General features: G+C 42.0%; 1 protein-coding gene across 3 annotated transcripts in view; it reads left to right on the forward strand.

Moving 5' to 3' along the window:
- The first annotated feature begins 360 nt into the window (after positions 1–360).
- The window catches only part of TENT4B (terminal nucleotidyltransferase 4B), a 64585-nt gene continuing 44448 nt past the window's right edge, over positions 361–20497 (forward strand). The window contains exons 1-2 of one of the 3 annotated variants that reach the window (XM_070500379.1): positions 361–376; positions 958–1502. In XM_070500379.1, coding sequence (XP_070356480.1) covers positions 991–1502 — 512 coding nt within the window. In that variant the 5' untranslated portion in view covers positions 361–376; positions 958–990. Of the gene's footprint in view, positions 377–770; positions 1503–20497 lie in introns of those variants that run through there. The other 2 variants (XM_070500380.1, XM_044761155.2) reach the window with 2 other exon arrangements.

Consider the following 20497-nt stretch of genomic DNA (forward strand, 5'->3'; position numbering starts at 1 on the left):
CGGGCGCGCGCGTGACGGAGCCGGCGCCCGCAGCTCACACGCTCGGCGGGGACGCGCGTGCGGCCTGAGGGCGGCCGCCGGCTCCCCGTCTCGGGCGCGGCGGCCGGGGAGCTGCGTGGAGCGGCGCCGCCCGCGGCCCCAGAGTGCGGGCCGGCCGGGCGGGCGCGCCCCCGGAGGAGCGCTCGGAGCGGAGCCTCCCCGGGCGGGGTCGGCGGGCCCGCGGGCTCCCGCGGGCCGTGGGGAGGGGCGATGGGCGGGGCGGCACCTCCCACAGCCCCTTCCCTGAGGAGCCGGCGCGACCTCCGGCCGGCCTCGCCCGTCTCAGGGGCCGGCTCCCGAGGCCCGGCGGCGCGCGCGCGAGCGCCCGGACGCCCAGGTACGAGCGGCCCCGCCGGCGCGTGGCGGTTGGGCCAGGCGGTTGCGGGCCCGCCGCGCCCGCCGCGGCCTCTATGACGCACGCCGCGGCCTGCAGGCTGCGCGAGCGCCCGGCGCGGCGCGGCGGGGCAGGGCGGGGCGAGCGCGGGCGGGCGGGGCGGGGCGAGCGGGGCGGAGCCGGCGGAGGCCCCGCCCCGGCGCCGGAGAGCGAGGACGCTACGGAGCAGGCGCGTCCCCCCCGCCGCCGCCGCCGCTGCCGCCGCCGCCGCCGCCGCAGCAGCCTCTCGCCCTTCTCTGGAGCCGCCGCCGCCGCCGCCATTTGCACGGGGACCCCGGTGACAGGGGCTCGGCGGAGGGGCGGAGGGAGGGGGAGGGCCCGCGGAGCCCCGAGGGCGGGAGCGACGCCGCCGGCGGGCCCCCTGCGCGACCGCGCCGCCCGCGGCGGGCCCGGAGCAGCCGCGGCAGCCGCCGAGGCCGGGCGTGCGCCTGAGGCGCGGCGGCGGCGGCGGCCCGCGGGAGGCCGGGAGGGGCGGGGGCAGCGGCCGCCGCCGTTTGATGGATCCGAGGATCGCCTGGTTCCAGCCAGAGCAGCTCGGACCGTCCAACAGTCTGTGGATGCAGATCTGGGAGACGACCCAGGGGCTGCGGAACCTCTACTTCGGCCACCACTGTCACAGCGGCGCGGCCAGCGGCGGCGCGGCCAGCGGCGGGAGCGGCGGCAGCCCCGGCAGCCCCGGCGGCGCGGCCCCGGCCCCGGCCGGCATGTACCGCCCCGCGCAGCCCGCGGAGCAGCGGGACTTCCTGCCCCTGGAGACGACCAACAACAACAACAACCACCACCAGCCCGCCGCCTGGGCCCGCCGGGCGGCCGCGGCGCCCCCGGCCCCCGCCGCGGCGCCCGCCCCGCACCCCCCGGCCGCCGGCCCGGCCGCCGAGCCCGCCGACCCGGCCGCGGGCGGCAGCAACAAGAGGAAGCGCGACAACAAGGCCAGCACCTACGGACTCAACTACAGCCTGCTGCAGCCCGGCGGCGGGCGCGCCGCGGGGCCCGGCCGCGCGGACGGCGGCGGCGGCGCGTACAGCGGGACGCCGTGGAAGCGGAGGAACTACAACCAGGGCGTCGTGGGGTGAGTGGCAGCGCGGCCGCCGGGCCCGGACCCTCCGCCGCCCCCGCGTGCGTGCCGGGCCGCTGGCTGCCGAGGGCGCTCCCGCGTTCGCGCGTCGCGGCGGCACGGGGGCCGGAGGTGCTGTCCTCGCCAGGGCAGAAGCGTCCAGAAGGCTCCTCCCTCCGCCGCCCGGCCAGAGTGCGGTCCGCGTGCCGCCTGCCCGCCGGGGACCCTGGCCCGCCTTTCTGTTTCTTGTTTCGAAAACCCTGCTGCGTTGGCGGCGCCTGGTCCTGCGGAGCGAGCACGAGGTGGCCGCGGAGCCGGCCGGTGGGACCGCGCGGGAGGCGGCGGCCGGGCCCCGCCCTGGGTCGCCCCCTGTGCGGCGCCGCGCTCGGGTCCCGGCAACTCGGTGCTGACTGGCGGCCGCGGCGCCGCCGGCGCTCTCAAGTTGGGCCGTGGCGACGCGGCTGCCGCGCGACCCCGGGGACCGCGCACGGGCGGGGGTGTCCCAGCTCGCGCTCTCTTCCGGGCAGCCTCTGGGTGCAAGAGGTCGCTCGGTCTTTTTATTTTGTAAAATAAAGCTTTTGGGCCGCGGGTGCGTGTGCGCGCGCGTGTGTGCGCGTGTGCGTGTGTGTGGCTGGAGTGTGGAGAGGAGCTTCCACCTTGCTTTCCGTTTCTGAGCCTGTTTTCCATTGGGGCAAGGGAAATCACCGTTGGTAGTCCCTTGTGAGGCGTTTCTTGGACTCCCCGGTGAGGGCTGCGCGGCCTTGGTGAGCGGGGCCGGCCCGTGCGCGCGCCGGGGGTCTGGGGGGCCGAGTCGGTGCCTGCTCCGCTGCGGCTCCAGCTCCCACCTTGCTGGACAGGCGCTCCCTCGGTAGGACTGGCGCTGGCGGGCCCGTCACGGGGCCTCAGCCCTTCAGGCTCGAGTCCTCTGTTGCTGGGCTTCAAGGGCGCTCTCCATGGTCATCACATTTTCAGAAAAGGCTGCTCGTTCCATCCTGTTAGCTTTTCCAAAAGGAACCATAAACCTGTGGTTGAGTGACAAGCAGATTGATAGGGGGCTTCTAGTAGTTTCATTTCACAGGAATAAGCTCCAGTTATCATTAACTAAAACCTTGAAGTTCCCTAATTTCATTTCACCGAAGCTTCTGCATGTGTGTAGCAAAGATATATTATAGATCTAAAATGCTGGCTGCCTCTCTTTTTGATAGATTAGAAATTGTCCTCTCTTCTACTTCTATTTAATGTCGAGGATACTGTAAAAGGTTCACATTTGAAGTTAGGAAGAAGCAAGATGTTCTTGTTCCTGATTCAAACATTGTGTTGCTCTCAGAGGGATTAAGAAGAGAAATTTCCGTTTCTTAGAGGGATGAATGTTTAAAAACTGATTGTAAACCTGTTTAAAACTGCTTATCACTTCATCGGACTTTCCATTCCTGTGCCTCCTCCTTTAGAGGATGTCAGCAGTTTAAATTTTTTATTTTATTTTATTAAGTGGTTCTAAGAGTGTCTGGCTGCTTAAAAATTCTTGTTTTGATTTATGGATCCTTATTTCTTGACTTTTACAGAAGTTTTGCTATTTTTAGTATAGGTATTTAAGAAACCTGAGTTCAGAGAGCACCTCACTGTTAGGCTGTTCTGAAATTAAATATAGTAAAAGTTCCCAGCATTCTGAGTTCTTGGGATGTGACGGGCGTTTAGCTGATAGGTTAACATTGTTAACCGATTTGTGGTGGTCCCTGGCCTCTGACCTGATAGTCCAGATAGGGAGAGGAGAAAAAGCCCATGAAGAGTGGACTAGAACTCTGGGACAGCCGTATATGTACATCCTCTCACATCTTTTTTGATCTCTCTGTGTTCTCTGCTTCAGCCGAACTAGTTGGTTGACTTACTCCCTGAACACTCCAAGATACGGTTCAAAATCCTGACTTCTCCCTTGCCCAGGTTCTTGGTTTTTTTGGTTCTTCCTCTGAAGTCTTAAGCTTAATGCTCTTACTATAGCTTGCTTATGTTTAATTTTTTTTATTATAGATATGTTTGTTCTTACCCACTAGGTCGCTAGTTAAGATGGAAATTTCTTAAATGTAGAGTAAGATATTTGGATTTCGTCCTGAAGTCTTCATAGTCCTCTTTTAAAATGAAACTCGCCTGGGCTCACCATCTCAGTCTTCTTCTCCATCTACCCGCAGACCCAAGGAATTTGATCGCTTTCCTTTCTATCTTGTTAAAGTTACTTTTACTTATTCTATTTTTTGGGATTCATTTCCCTCCAAAGCTGCCTATGGTGTAGGAAGCAGTCCACCACCTGCTCCTTCTGGTCGTCCATGAGAATGAGCCATAAGCCCTTTTCTTTTCAAGGATTTAATTGTTGATCACCATGGAGAAAGAAGAGATGACAAAAGGGAGCTAACACAGGAAACTTATGGAGGATTCAGAGTCCTTGGTCCTGAGCCTGGTGTCCAGAAACTTCTTGTAGAAGGTGCTTGGTGCTTGTCCAAGCTCATGAGAATAGGTTTATGTTGGCTGCACTGCCAGATCTTTAGATATTTTTTCAAGGCTTGGATGACTTGTTCAAAGTAATGTTTGCAGTATGAATTTGACTGTGGGACATAAAGAAGACCCTGGTGGGAAACTGGGTTTAAGGAATAATTTCTTGAGATAGGATCATGGGAATGGGAAAGAAGAATACTGAGAGAGATTCTACAAGGTAAGGCTGGAGAGCATTCTGACTCCCTTATGGATTTAATAATAACAGTATAGCTTTGAACTGGAGTGACTGGGGAAATATTGGTATTATTATTGAAAATAGGCGGTAAGACTGTTGGTTAGCAGTAAAAGCAGTAAAAAAGTAAGACTGATGTTTAGGTGGAACGGTCTAGCAGGGAGTTGAAATTTGGGGGCTGAGATGTAGTCATCTTTACTGCAGTGGGGCAGTGTCACAGTAAGCCCAGGATGCTGACACTATTCTTCAGCCCTGGCATTCTGGCCTCTTTTTGCTTGTTTCTACACAGTATAATCAGTGGGATTCGTGTTAGTGCTGGGCTCCAAAGTGATCAGGCCGATTAATATAGGTTGAATATGAAAGTATTATTCCAAGTGCTTGCTCTAAATATAATTTCTCTGCATTTTCAAATGTAGCCCCCAGTAGTTCTTTAGTGAACTATCTCTTCAGGTTGTTGAATCTTACTGCATTTGGGTACTGAAATGTGCTTTCAAGAAGACAAGGTTTTCTACAGTGTAGATGCTACACTAACAGTGTAATTCGTATTTGAGAATTTCCCAAAATCTAGTATACTGTGTTCAGCTAAGTTGCTTTCATGCCACAGCTCATCTTCTTTCTAAAATCTAAAACTGGTGAACACTGTCACTGTCAGAATCGTTGACATTTTAGTGTGTGGTATCTTTTTCAACCCCCGTTAAGTTTTTGCTGTTGTATGGCAAAAGGAAATAGGGAGTGAATAAGCTTTTTGGAGTCTACCCTGTGTTCACACAGAAGGTTGAGTATATTACAAGAGAGAAGGATGAGAAAGGGATCCTAGAAGAGTATAAGGTGGGGATGGGGAGTATGTGTGTTAGAACGATTCTGGTCCTGGTGTGAGAGATGGCGTTACATCACAACTTCTTCCATGAAACCCCTACTGATAAATTCATGGGAAGAAAATTCAAGGACTCCCTTGCTGATACTGGAGTGCTCAGACGGTTGTGGTTAGGTATTCTTATACCTGCTAAAGCTGAGAAAAATTTAAGCCATTTTTTCTGTAGAAAGTAGAAATGCAAGCTGTTGTATGATTTCACTCAGCTTTCTAGTCTCCTTTCTTTGAATTCGTTAGAGTAATATTTAGTGGAGGAAACTATTTCAGGATCACACCCACGGCACTCGAGACTGTATGTATTAATCACTTACACGCGATAGATGTGGAGTAATCCTGAAGGGGGGCTGTAGGCCAGAGGAGGCTTATTTGAAGAAGTGCGGTCCAGTTCCCGGCAGCTGGTCTGCGACTGCTGTCTTTGCTCTTTCCTACGGAGCCGGCTGGACAGCTCACCCTGCTCTCGGAATTCAGAGGACCGCCAGCAGGGTGTTCTTTCTACCCCTCAATATTTGTTAGGGACTTAGCTGCTACAGAACACCAACTCATTTGTAACATGACACGCAATTATTTTTTTCTAAGACAATATTGATTGAAGTTGAGGATGACCTTGAGCTAGACTTTTCATTAATTTGGACCCAAACAGCTGGTGATACATTTATTTCCATTCTGTAAGTTACTTGAGGATATGAGAGACTTTTGTATACTAAGGGCTTCGGGCCAAATGGAAGTTTGAGTTCAAGATTTTGGGAAAGAACTGAATGTGGAGCCATTTATGTTATGTACTGGCTCCTTGTTTACTTGAACAGTTGAAAAAAAATTTTGCCATGTGCATAAGAGATTTCATGTAGCGTCTAGTAAGTAAACTTAGGAATTCTAGCTCAAGTCATGCTTTCTGCTGAAGTACTTGGAATAGTATGCAGAAACCTGTATTTTTGAATTAGTTCGTTTATTAAAAGTGCTCGTGGTGGCCTTCTTACTATGTTCCAAATGCTATGTTAAAACTTTATGTTAACCTTCTCCTGCATAGTCTCATCTAATTTTTTTTTACTTTTTATTTTGAAATATAGATTCATAGAAAGTTGCAAAAAGATAGTGCACAGAGATCTCCTAGTCCTTTCACCTAGTTTCCTGCAATGGTAACATCTTGCATAACTGTAGTTTAATATCAAAACCAGGAAGTTGACATTGTTACAATCCACAGCCTTATTCAGATTTCATCAGTTTTACATGCACTCGTTTGTGTAGAGTGTGTGTGTGATTCTGTGCAATTTTACATGTGCAGATTTGTGTAGCCACCACCACAATCAAGGTGCAGAACTGTACCATCACCTCAAAGATCCCTCATGCTACCCCTTTATTTTCACGCACACACCCTCATCTCTAACCCTAAGCAACCACTGACCTGTTCTCCATCTCCATAATTTTGTCATTTTTGAGAATGTTATATAAGTGGAATCATACACTATGTTACTTGGGCTTTTTTCCTCTCACCATAATTCGTTTGAGATCGGTCCAAATTTTGGCATGTATTAATAGTTCATTCCTTCGTAATGTTGAGTAGTGTTCCATAGTGTGGACATACCACAGTTTGTTTAACGATTCACTCGTTGAAGAACATTCCAGAAGAGTTTCCGGATAAATAAAGCTGCTATAGATATTCATGTACACGTTTTTATGTGAACGTAAGTTTTCATTTTGGGGGGATAAATGCCCCAAAGTGCTGGGTCATGTGGTAAGTACATATTTAGTTTTAAAAGAAACTGCTAAACTCTCCTCTAGAGTGGCGGTATCATGTTACATTCCTCCCAGCAATGTGAGAGATGCAGCTTCTCTGCATCCTTGTCAGCATTTGGTGTTACCACGGTTTTATATTTTAGCCATTCTGATATTGGTAGTGATAGTTCATTGTGCTTTCATCATATTAACCTTCTCATAGATAATCCTACCTAACCTTAATTTTTATTTTAAAAACTTCTTGGCAGTGTTGAGAATGTCCTCAGTAAAAATCTCTAAGTAAAATTGTAGCTTAAAAGGGTCTTAATTTTCAAGTTTTACTTAGTTTTATTCTTAGTATCATTTGAACTCTTTTTCTTTGTTTTGTCTTTGAAGTTGTTTGCAGTGTTTCCTTTATATGTTGCTGTTTCTTAGAAACTAGTTAGAAACTAGTATGAAATAGAGTTTTATTTTCATTTTCTAAAAACATATAAAAGGATAACTGCAGAGTTGATTTCAAAATTTAGAGTCCTGTCTTTTTTTTTTTAAGATTTTATTTTTCCTTTTTCTCCCCAAAGCCCCCCGGTACATAGTTGTGGATTTTTTAGTTGTGGGTCTTTCTAGTTGTGGCATGTGGGATGCCACCTCAACATGGCCTGATGAGCGGTGCCATGTCCGCGCCTAGGATTCGAACTGGCGAAACCCTGGGCCGCCAAAGCAGAGCGCATGAACTTAACCACTCGGCCATGGGGCCGGCTCCAAGAGTCCTGTCTCTTGATATGTTATGAGTAAACTTTATTTTCCGTTGGCTTGGATATATTTTGAAGAGTAAACCCTGTGGTAGTGGTGGTGGTTTTTTGTTGGTGGTGGTGGTGAAGTTTTTGTACAGTATTTTTATGTTGCATTTTATATTTTTATGTCTGAGCCTTCAGACTGTAGAATAAATACTTTATCTTCAAGTCTATCTTAGAATAAACTGTTTCATGGAACTGTTTTCTGGACTGAGAATTGGGACCTGGTCTCTCATTTTTCCCTTACTAGCCCTTTGTTGTCACTGTTTTGATTTTGTCAAAATAACAACTTTTAGCACTATTGAGTATTGTAAATTTCTGCCAAAGCAGGAATAAGAATCCATTAGGATTGTGGTTGTGGAGTTTTAAAAGTTAACTTCCAGTACTTTGGATTTAATAAAGTGTTAGATCAGTGATGAGTTTTGAGATTTTGTGTTTTTATTCCTTGAAGTTAGTTATTCACCCTTTATTTTCTTCTTTGTATGAGGTGTTAATACCACTGTCCCTTAGAATACTTGTTTTTAAAATCAACATGTATTTTACATACTACTAATAAATGCTAGTTGTCAAAAAACCCAGAAAATACAGCTAACCCAAAGGAAGAAAATACAGCGCATATTCTACTACTACCAGGATATAACTATTGTTAACATTTTGGTGTAAGTATTTTTAGATTTTTTAATGTATGTATACATATATTACCTTTTTTCATTTTATCAGTATGGACTCCTACTATGAGTATACTTAAAAATATATTTTTTTTCTAACTTAAAGAATTTTTTTAAGTAATAGTAATTTATTCTCTCTCAGTCTGGAGACCAGAGGTTAGAACTAGTTTTTATCCTAAAATTGTTTTCTTCTTTGGGAGAAGGGCATCGGAATATTGTGGGCATACTTTTTTGACTAAAAAAAAAAATCAAACAATATGACAAACATCTCTTCCTGTACAGTGTATTTTTGCAGCATGTTTTAATACTCCGTTATGTTTAGTATGACTCCATGTACTTGCCGTGTGTGGGCTTGGTAGTCCACTGATTGCATACCCCTTAACTGATTTCACCAGTCTCCTCTTGGACATTTAGTTTGTTTCCAGTCTTCTGTTTTTTACAGAAGACATGCTTTTAGCTGAGCCTTTGCCCCAGACAGGATTATTTCTTTTGTTTTTGTACTTACTTTTACAGAGATATAATTCACATACCATCAAATTTACTCTTTTAAAGTGTACAACTCGGTGGCTTTAGACTATTACAAGGTTGTATAACCATCACAGCTGTTTAATTCCAGAACATTTTTATCATTCAGGAAAGAAACCCCATACCCATTATCACCCCCCACTCCCTCCCCCCCCCCGCTTCCTCCTCAACCCCTGGTAACCTCGTACAGACTTTCTGTCTCTGAATTTACTATTCTGGACATTTCATAAGAATGGACTCATAAAATATGTGGCCTTTTGTGTCTCATTTACATAATGTTTTCACAATTCATTCATGTAGCATGTATCAGTGCCTCGTTTCTTTTTGTGGCTGAATATCCGTTGTATGAATATACCACATTTTGGTTCTCCATTTATCAGTTGATGGACATTTAGTTTTCAACTTTTGGGTGATTATAAATCATGCTGCTCTGAACATTCATGTACAAGTTTTTGTGTGGACGTATGTTTTCATTTCTCTTGGGTAAATACCTAGGAGTGAGATTGCTAGGTCTTGTAAAGCAGCTGTAACATTTTTCATTCCCACCAGCAATGTGTAAGGTTCCCAGTTTCTCCATGTTCTTGTCAACACTTTTTATTATCTTTTTGATTATAGCCATCCTAGTGGGTGTGATGTGGTATCTCATTGTGGTTTTGATTTGCATTTCCCTAATGGCAGTGATGTTGAGCATCTTTTCATGTGTATCCAGCCCATATGTATATCTTCTTTGGAGAAATGTCTATTCAAATCCTTTCGCCATTTTTTAATTGAGTTGTCTTTTTACTGTTGGGTTGTAAGAGTTCTTTGTATAGTCTTGATATTAGACCCTTAGCAGATAGATTATTTGCAGATATTTTCTCCCATCCTATGGGTTATCTTTTTATTTTCTTAATAGTGTCCTTTGAAGCACAAATGTTTGTTTGTTTATGTAATTTTATATTTTTTATATAATTTTTATAGTTGTACATAATTTTATGTATTTTATAGATTTCAAGTCTGTTTTTTTCTGTTGCTTGTGCTTTAGGTGTCATATCTAAGAAACCGTTGCCTAATCCAAGTTCATGAAAATTAACCCCTATGTTTCCTTCTAAGAGTTTTAAAGTGTTAGCCCTTACATTTATGTCCTTGATCTAGTTTGAGTTCGTTTTTGTATATGGTGTGAGGTAGAGGTCCAACTTCATTCTTTTGCTGTGGATATCCAGTTGTCCCAGCACCATTTGTAAAAGACTATTCTTTTTTTCTTTTTTTTTTTTTGAGGAAGATTAGCCCTGAGCTAACATCTGCCAATCCTGCTCTTTTTGCTGAGGAAGACTGGCCCTGAGCTCACATCCATGCCCATCTTCCTCTACTTTGTACGTGGGATGCCTACCACAGCGTGGCTTGCCAGGCAGTGCCATATCCGCATCTGGGATCCAAACCAGTGAACCCCAGGCCGCCAAAGCAGAACATGTGCACTTAACCACTGCACCACCCGGCAGGCCCCCCCCCCCTTTTTTTTTAAGTTTCAAAGAAGTATTTATTTTTAAAAACTATTTTTAAATTATGTTTTTAAATGAATTAAAGTGCTTTTTAATTTTATTGAGGTAGCATCGGTTTACAACATTGTGTAATTTCAGGTGTACATTATTATATATCAATTTCTGTATAGACTATATCGTGCTCACCACCAATAGTCTAGTTTTTATCTGTCACCATATGTGTGTGCCCTTTACCCCTTTCTCCCATCCCCCAACCCCTCCCTCTTCCCCTCTGGTAACCACTAATCTGTTCTCTTTATCCTTGTGTTTGTTTATCTTCCACATATGAGTGAAATCATATGGTGTTTGTCTTTCTCTGTCTGGCTTATTTTACTTAACATAATACCTTCATGGTTCGTCCATGTTATTGCAAATGGGACGATTTTGTCTTTTTATGGCTGAGTAGTATTCCATTGTATATAATATCACATCTTCTTTATCCATTCATCAGTTGATGGGTACTTGGGTTGCTTCCGTGTCTTGGCTATTGTGAATAATGTTGCAGTGAACATAGGGGTGCATAAATCTCTTTGTGTCATTGATTTCATGTTCTTTGGATAAATACTCAGTAGTGGGATGGCTGGGTCGTATGATATTTCTATTTTTAACTTTTTGAGAAATCTTCATACTGTTTTCCATAGTGGCTGCACCAGTTTGCATTCCCACCAGTAGTGTATGAGGGTTCTGTTTTCCCCACATCTTCTCCAGCTTATTATTTCCAGCGTGTTATTTCTTGTCTTGTTAATTATAGCCATTCTATCGGGTGTGAGGTGATATCTCCTTGTAGTTTTAGATTTGCATTTCCCTAATAATTAGTGATGTTGAACATCTTTTCATGTGCCTGTTGGCCATCTTCTTTGGAAAAATATCTGTTCATATCTTCTGCCCATTTTTTGATCAAGGTTGTCTTTCTGTTGTTGAGTTGTATGAGTTCTTTATATATTTTGGAAATTAACACCCTGTTGGATATATGATTTGTAAATATTTTCTCCCAGTTGGTGGGTTATCTTTTCATTTTGTTCATGATTTCCTTTGCCTTGCAGAAGCTTTTTAATCTGATGTCCCATTTATTTTTTCTTTTGTTTCCCTTGTCTGAGTAGACATGGTATTTGAAAAGATGCTGCTAAGACCAGTGTCAAAGAATGTACTGCCTATGTTTTCTTCTAGGAGTTTCATAGCTTCATTCAAGTCTTTAATCCATTTTGAGTTTATTTTTGTGTATGGTGTCAGATAATGGTCTACTTCCATTCTTTTGCATATGGCTGTCCAGTTGTCCCAACACCATTTATTGAAGAGACTTTCCTTTCTCCATTATATGTTCTTGGCTTCTTTGTCAAAGATTTGCTGTCCACAGATGTGTAGTTTTATTTCTGGGTTTTCAGTTCTGTTCCATTGATCTCTGTGTCTTTTTGTACCAGTACCGTGCTATTTTGATTAGTATGGCTTTGTAGTATATTTTGAAGTCAGGGATTGTGATGCCTCCAGCTTTGTTCTTTTTTCTCAGGATTGCTTTGGCTATTCGGGGTCTTTTGTTCTTCCATATAAATTTTAGTAGTCTTTGTTCTGTTTCTGTGAAGAATGTCATTGGGATTCTGATTGGGGTTGCATTGAATTTGTAGACTGCTTTAGGTAATGTGGATATTTTAACTATGTTTATTCTTCCAACCCATGAGCATGGAATATCTATTTCTTTATTTATGTCTTCTTCGATTTCTTTCAATAATGTCTTATAGTTTTCAGTGTATAGGTCTTTCACCTCCTTGGTTAAATTTGTTCCTAGATATTTTATTATTTTTGTTGCGATAGTCACCAGGATCATATTCTTGACTTCTTTTTCTGGTAGTTTGTTATTAGGGAATAGAAATGCAACTAGTTTTTACCCTGCCACTTTCCTGTAGTTGTTGATTATTTCCAGTAGCTTTCTGGTGGATTCTGTTCAAGACTGTTCTTTCTCCATAGATTGTCTTGGCGCATGATTATTTCTTGAAGGTAAAGTTTTAGATTGGATGGTGTTTGTATCTTGTAAGGCTTTTGCCGAATTTTCCTGTGGAAAGATTGGACCAGCTTACCCTTACAGCTGTGTCTAAGAGTCCCCCAGTTTTCCCTAAACCCTCACCATTGCTAAGTAGTACAATTAAAAACAAAAACCAATACAAAAGAAAATAGCTTTTGCCTAGTTTATAGTTGAAAAGTAGCATTTTACTGATTTAATGAGCACATATCTTTGCATTAATTGGCTATTTGTTTTTATTTGGAATTGCTTGTTTCCCTTGCCTGTCTTTCTTTTGGAGATGTTTCTTATTAATTTGTAAGACTTTTGGTGTTATATTACTTGTTGGTTTTGCGACTCATCTCTGAACAGGCCAGAACTGACCCACACATTTTTTTGTTGGATAATAACTGCTGTGTGCAAACGACTGTGCTAGGCTTTTTGTGGGAAATAAAGAAAGTAAAACATAGTTCTTGCCTCCTGGGAAATTATGGTTTGGTTGGATAGACAGTGTATAAAGTGAAGACGTTGCTTTCAATGAGTGAGGTGAGGGCACACTTTTAGAGTGGAGATTTTTGCCACTGTTTTGAAGATCCAGGTTGTGGAGGGTTGGAAAGGAAAAACTGGTTGTATTGGTTTCAAATGAGAAGCTGTACAGGACAGATTGGATATATAATATTTAGCATAATTGAGCTGGATGGTGAACAGAATCTACTGTGAAGGTCAACCTCTTTGAAAGGAATATTGAGATCGGAAATTACTCCAATTCATTTCTTAAAACCTTTTTATTATAGAAAATTATAAACAATTCGTAAGTAGAGAGACTAGAATAATGAACCTCCATGTACTTATCAGGCAGCTTCAGTAGTCATCAACTCAGGGCCAAGCTTATTTTACCTTACCCCAGTCCCTTCCCACCCCACATCGTTTTGAAGCAAATTCCAGATGTCCTGTCATGTTGTATAAATGTTTCTGTATGTATGTGTGGGTAAGGACTTAAGAAGAAACCGTAATCACAGCACCATTATTACACTTAAACAAATTAACACTAGTTCTTTAGTTGCATCAAATATCCAATGTTTATGTTTCCCCAGTTGTCCCGTAATTATTTTTGTAACAATTCATTCAAATCACATCCGTGAGGTTCTTGTATTGTTATTAGTTGAAATGCTTTTTAAATCTTCATCTACAGCTTTCTCTGCCGTCTGTTTTCCCCCCTATTAATTTATTTGTTGAAAAAACTGGGTTGTTTTTCCTGTAGACTTTTCTACTCTCTGAGTTTTGCTGATTGCATCCCCGTGATGTCAGTTTAATATGTTCCTTTGTCCTCCTGTATTTTCTGTAAGTTTCTAATTAGATCTAGACGTTTGCTTAGATTTTTTTTTTGATTTTTGCAAGAACACGTCATAGATGGTGGTGTGTACTTTTCCTAAAAGACACATAATGTCTGACTGTCTTTCTTTTTGTGATATTAGTAGCTATGAATGATTGTTGCCTATATTTATTAATTCATTACTAGAGTGATGAATTCATTACTGGCTAAACTTGTGGTATTCTTATTCTCTTGAACCTTTATCATTTGTTAGCTGGAACACTCCTAAATGGAGAAACTCTTCCCCCTCAGCTATTTGGTTATTCTGAGGGTACACTTGTTATAGGGGAACTGGGTAAGAGTGAAAAAGGGGCTCTAACTTCTAATGGGTGCCGTTCCTGAGCTGTCATCCCTAAGCTAAGAGAAGCAAGGTGGGCTACAGGAAGCTGAAGCGGGCTTTGGGCCAGGCGTGTGGGAAAGGTAGTTAATTTTCCCTGTAGTGAACTATGCTTGGCCTCTGGTCTGTGGCTTGGACTGTCAAGGAAGCCTTTCACCTGTAGCTGTACCTGACCCTTGCTTTCAGCTGTGGTAGCTGAAAAAAAACCGCGATGGATCTGGTGGCCTATGAGCCTCTGCTCAGGAGACAGAATTCTCATAGCCTTAACTCAACAACCAGTTGTAACACATTTATTTTTCCTTGAAATTAAACTTGGATTAGATTTCTTCATCTTGTATTAATATTCTTTAACCTTACCATGAATCATTCCTGTCCTCAGGCTAATGTAACCCATACAGCATTATAGGAAGGCTTCCTATTGGGGGTAAATCTGTCCAGTGATTTTTTTTCCCCCCAGTCAAATATTGATTTTAAGAACCACTGTTTACATGTAAAAACCATGTAGCAAGCATGGTAGCAGCTGTGTAGAGAAAGGGCTTTATGGCTTCTGTAAAGGAAGGCTCCAAGGTGACCTGACCCGAGCCTCTTGACCACAGTTTGGCTTCAGCTTCCTCAGGAGTTTGTGGTAGCCTCTTCTAGGGAGGTCAGTAGGTAAGGTCATCTCTCGGACCTGGGCAAGATAGAGATAGTCATGGACTTTTCTATTCTGAAGTAGCTGTTCCTTTCTTTTTCTTCCCCAAGGCGTGTGTGTGTGTGTGTGTGTGTGTGTGTGTAAGTGTGTGCAGTAGTAGAATTTATTTTTTTTGAGCAGTTTTAGGTTTACAGGAAAATTGAGCAAAAAGTACAGAGTTTTCATATACTCCCTCACTTTCCTACTCTGACGCCAGTTTTCCCTATAATTAACATCTTGCATTTATTATAATTGATGAGCCATATATTGATACAATCCAAATAAAGTCCACAGTTTATTTTAGGAGTAACTCTCTGTGTTGTACATTCTGTGGGTTTTGGCAAGTGTATAATGACATGTATCCGTCATTATAATATCATACAGAATAGTTTCACTGCCCTAAAAATCTGCTGTGCTCCACCTATTCCCCCCTCCCTCCCCCGAGCCCCTAGCAGCCACTGATCTTTTTACTGTCTCCACAGTTTTGCATTTCCCAGAATGTCGTATAGTTGGAATCATGCAGTATGTGGCCTTTTCACATTGTCTGTTTAGCAATATGAATTCAGGTTTTCTCCATATCTTTTCCTGGCTTGATAGCTCTTTTTTTTTTTTTTTTAAACTGCTGAATAAATACTCCATTGTCTGGATGTACCACAGTTTATTTATCTACTTACCTACTGAAGGACATCTTGTTTGTTCCCAGTTTTGGCAGTTATGAATAAAGCTACTATGACATCTGTGTGCAGGTTTTTGTGTGGACATAAGTTCTTAGCTCATTGGGTAAATACCAAGGAGCGAGATTGCTGGATTGGATGGTAAGAGTATGTTTAGTTTTGTAAGAAACTGCCAAAGTGTCTTCCAAAGTGGCTGTGCTATTTTGTGTTCCCACCAGCAGTGGTGCTCTACATCCTTGTCCACGTTTTGTGTTGTCAGTGTTCTGGATTTTGGCCATTCTAATAGGTGTGTAGTGGTATGTAATCGTTTTAATTTGCAATTGCCTAATGACATATGATATGGAGTATTTTTTTCATATGCTTATTTGCCATCTGTATGTCCTTTGGTGAGGTGTCTGCTCAGATCTTCTGCTCATTTTTTAATTGGGTTATTTCCTTATTGTTGAGTTTTAAGAGATCTTTGTATATTTCGTATACCAGTCCTTTATCAGATATGTGTTTTGTAAAAATTTTCTCCCAGTCTGTGGCTTGCCTTTTCATTCTCTTGACAGTGTCTTTTGCAGAGCAGAAATTTTTACTTTTAGTGAAGTCCTATTTAGCAAATCTTTCATGGATTGTACTTTTGGTATTGTGTCTATAAAGTCACTACCAAACATAATGAATCTAGACGCAGGTCTCCCACCTTTCATAAAAATTCACTCAAAATGGATCATAGACCATTTTATTTTATAGTTTTGAGTTAGTTTTGTCTAGTCTTTTGCCAGTACTACACTGTCTTGATTACTTTAGCTTTATAGTAAGTCTGGAAGTTAGGTAGTGTCACTCCTCTGAATTTGTTCTCCTTCTGTACTGTATTGCTTTTCTGGGTCATTTGCCTTCTCATATAAATTTTAGAATCAGTTTGTTGATATGTACAAAATATCTTGCTAGAATTTAGATTGATATTTCATTGAATCTGTAGATCGAGTTGGGAAGAAATAATAATGCCATCTTGACAGTATTGGTTCTTCTGAACCATGCACCTAGAGTAGACCTTCATTTCTTTGGATCTTTGGTTTCTTTCATCAAAGTTTTGTAGTTTTCTTCATATAGTTCTTGTACATATAATGTTAGATTTATACCTAAGTATTTCCATTTGTTTATGCTAATTTAAATGATATTGCCTTTTAAACTTCAAATTCCAGTTGTTTATTTCTGGCATATAAGAAAACAATTGACTTTTGTTTATTAGTCTTGTATCCTGCAACCTTGCTCTAATGGCTTGTTAGTTCCAGAAATTTTTGTTGTTTCTTTGGGATTTTCTATAGATAATCAGTGAAGAAAAGCAGTTTTATTTCTTCCTTCCCAATCTGTACACTTTTTCTTTCCTTTTCTTGTCTTATTGCATTAGCAAGGCTTTCCAATATGATGTTGAGTAGGAGTGGTGAGAGTGGACTTCTTGCCTTGTTCCTAATCTTAGTGGGAAAGCATCTTAATTTCTCATCATTAAGTACAATGTTAGCTGTAGGATTTTTGTATATGTTTGTTATCAAATTGAGCAACTTTCCCTCTATTTCCAGTTTGCTGAGAGTTTTTGATTGGGTGTTGGATTTTTTCAAATGCTTTTTCTGTGTCTACTGATATGTTGATATGACAGATTATATAAATTTATTTACTTATTTATTTTGTTGAGGAAGATTGGCCCTAGCTAATATCTGTTGCCAGCCTTCCTCTGTTTTATATGTGGGACGCTGCCACAGCATGACTTGATGAGTGCTGTGTAGGTCCACACCCAGGATCCGAACCTGTGAACCCTGGGCTGCCAAATTGGAGTGTGTAAACTTAACTACTACGCCACTGGGCCTGTCCCCCATAAATTTATTTTTGAATGTTGAACCAGTCTTGCATACCTTGGAATAAATCCCACTTGGTCTTAGTGTATAATTATTTTTGTACATTGTTGGATTTAGTTTGCTAATATTTTGTTTATGATTTTTACATCTGTGTTCATGAGAGATACTGGTCTGTAGTTTTTCTTTCTTGTAATGTCTTTGTCTGGTTTGGGGATTAGGGTAATGGTGGCCTTGTAGAATGAATTAGAAAGTATTCCTTCTGCTTCTCTTTTCTGAAAGAGATAGTAGAGAATTGAGATCATTTCTTCCTTAAATCTTAAAAGGTTTTGCCAGTGAACCCATTTGGGGTTGGTGCTTTCTGTTTTAGAAGGTTAATTAATTATTGATTCAGTTTCCTTAATGAATATAGGCCTATTCAGATTGTTTTCTCCTTGTGTAAATTCTGGTAGATTGTCTCTTTGAAGGGATTAGTCTGTTTCATTTAAGTTATAAAATTTGTGGGCATAGAGTCATTCATAATATTCTATTATTTCCCTCTTAATGCCTATTGGATCAGTAGTGATGGCCCTTCTTTCATTTCTAATACTAGTAATTTGTGTCTTCTCTTTTTCTTAGTTAATCTGGCTAGAGGTTTATCAGTTGAATTGATCTTTTCAAAGAATCAACTTTTGGCTTCATTGATTTTTCTCTATTGATTTCTTGTTTCCATTGATTTCTCCTCTAATTTTAATTATTTATTTTCCTGTGCTTACTTTGACTTTAGTTTGTTCATCTTTTTTAGTTTCCTAAGGTAGAAACTTAGATAATTGATTTTTTAGATCTTCTTTTCTAATATTCGCACTCAGTGCTATGAATTTTCCTCTAACCACTGCTTCCCTGCATCCCACATGTTTTAATAAGTTGTATTTTCATTTTCATTTAGTTAGAAATGTCTCTTGAGACTTCTTCTTTGACCCATGTTTTATATAATCTCCAAGTATTGTGGATTTAATCTCCAGTATTGTATTTTGGGGTTTTCCAACTATCTTTTTGTTACTGATTTCTAGTTTAATTCCATTGTGGTCTGAGAGCATATTTCGTATGATTTCTGTTCTTTAAATTTGTTAAAGGGTATTTTATGGCCCAGAATGTGGTCCGGTTATCTTTTTGTTTTGTTTTGTTTTTTTAAAGAAATGGTGATGATGTAAGGCTTTCTCATCTTTATTGTATGTGACTTCAAAATGACATATGGTTAAAAAAATCAAAATGAAGCAACCAAAGTGTTCATCAGCGGATGAATGGATAAACAAAATGTGGTATGTACACAAAATGGAATATTATTTAGCCTTAAAAAGGAAGGAAATTCTGACACATAGTAGAGCAGGGGTGAACCTTGAGGACATGCTAAGTGAAAAAAAGCCAGTCACAAAGGACAGATACTGAATGATTTTACTTCTGTGAGGTGTCCCAAGAGAGTAGTCAGATTCATAGAGACAAAAAGTATACCGGTGGTTGCCATGGGCTGTGGGGAGAAGAGAATGGGGAGTCAGTGTTTAATGGGTACAGAGTTTCATTTGGGGAAGATTAAAAAGTTGTGGAGCAGAGTTTCAGTTGTGCAGTTTAAATACGTTCTGGAGATTTATACAGCACAGTGTCTATAACTAATAATACTGTCTTGTATACTTAAAATTTGCTGAGAGGGTAGATCGTATGTAAAGTGCTCCTACCACACATATGAAAATAGAGAAATAAAGGGCACGAGGGAACTTTGGGAGCTGATATGCTTCTGACCTTGATGGTTTCGTGAGTATATACTTATCCCCTAACTCATCAAGTTGTATACATTAAATATTAAATGTTTTATATGTCAGTCATACTTCAGTAAAGTTTAAGAAAAAGTTCTGTAGGTGGATAGTAGTTATGGTTACACAACAGTGTGAACATACTTAATGTCATAGAACTATACACTTAAAATTGGTTCAAATGGTAAATTTTATGCATATTTTACCACTATTTTAAAAAATGGAAACATTTAAAAAATCAGAATGTTGGCAAGGAAAAGGTTAAAGAGTTATTTATAAAATATCTTTTATTCCAAATGTTTGTATTTATTTTGGGACTTATGCGACTAGTTTAATTTTTCTTTGTGGTTGATCTGATAGAACATAATTATTTTCAGTTAGGATTTCTTAGGGTCTGATAAGGAATAGGATTTTTTTTTTTTAGGATTTTATTTTTCCTTCTTCTCCCCAAAGTCCCCCGGTACATAGTTGTATATTTTTAGTTGTGGGTCCTTCTAGTTGTGGCATGTGGGATGCTGCCTCAGTGTGGCTTGATGAGCAGTGCCATGTCTGCGCCCAAGATCTGAACCAGCAAAACCCTGGGCCACCAAAGTGGAGCACTCGAACTTAACCACTTGGCCACGGGCCAGCCCCCAGGAATAGGATTTTTATGTAGACCAGCACAAAATTGTATATATGACAAATCTGATACTTGCAGAAGATGTTCATGCATTTATTTAAAGAGCACTCTGCTTATGGGCTTGATTGATTTGTAGCCACGTGGTAGAAACGTCATGGCATTTGAGATCAAAGGGTCTTCAGGGGCCGGCCCCTGGCTGAGTGGTTAAGTTTGTGCGCTCCGTTGCCGCCACGGCCCAAGGTTTTGCTGGTTCAGATCCCGGGTGCGGACATGGCACCACTGGTCAGGCTGTGTTGAGATGGCGTCCCACATGCCACAACTAGAAGGACCCACAACTAAAATATGCAGCTATGTGCTGGGGGGATTTGGGGAGAAAAAGGAAAAATAAAATCCTAAAAAAAAAAATCCTATTCCTTAAATTTGGCTCAGGCCTTGTAACACTGTTGTTTTTTTGGATTGAAAGTAAAAATGCTTATTAAGGAATTTGAGATTACATGTAAGATTTTTTAAAAATATGGTCTTGTACTAAAAGTGTCTTTTTTCTTTTTTTGGAGAGGAGAGGGAAGTATGTGTGTGTATTTATATGTGAATACAGTGTGCCTTCAGTGCCGTTTATCAGTTAGACTCGAACCACCTGCATTCGTAGAGATTTGAATACCCTTAGTGGAGTATTAGATAAATCACATGGAATTTGTGATCCAGAGATTTTTCTTAAATTTTAATTATGTAATAAGTAAAGCATGAGTTTATTCTCCTTGTAAAAACTTAAAACATTACATAATTGTTCAGTCTTGTGTGACCACCATTCTTAGCCCCAGCCTCTTCCTCCGAGGTAGTGATTGATTCCAGTGTCCTGTAGATCTTCCCAGAACTTTTCCTACCAGGTAGACTGACCAAAGAAAATGTGTATTATTTTGTAACGTTTGCTTTTTTTTTT

The sequence above is a fragment of the Equus asinus genome, chromosome 28, assembly GCF_041296235.1.
Source record: "Equus asinus isolate D_3611 breed Donkey chromosome 28, EquAss-T2T_v2, whole genome shotgun sequence".
NCBI classification, from domain to species: domain Eukaryota; kingdom Metazoa; phylum Chordata; class Mammalia; order Perissodactyla; family Equidae; genus Equus; species Equus asinus.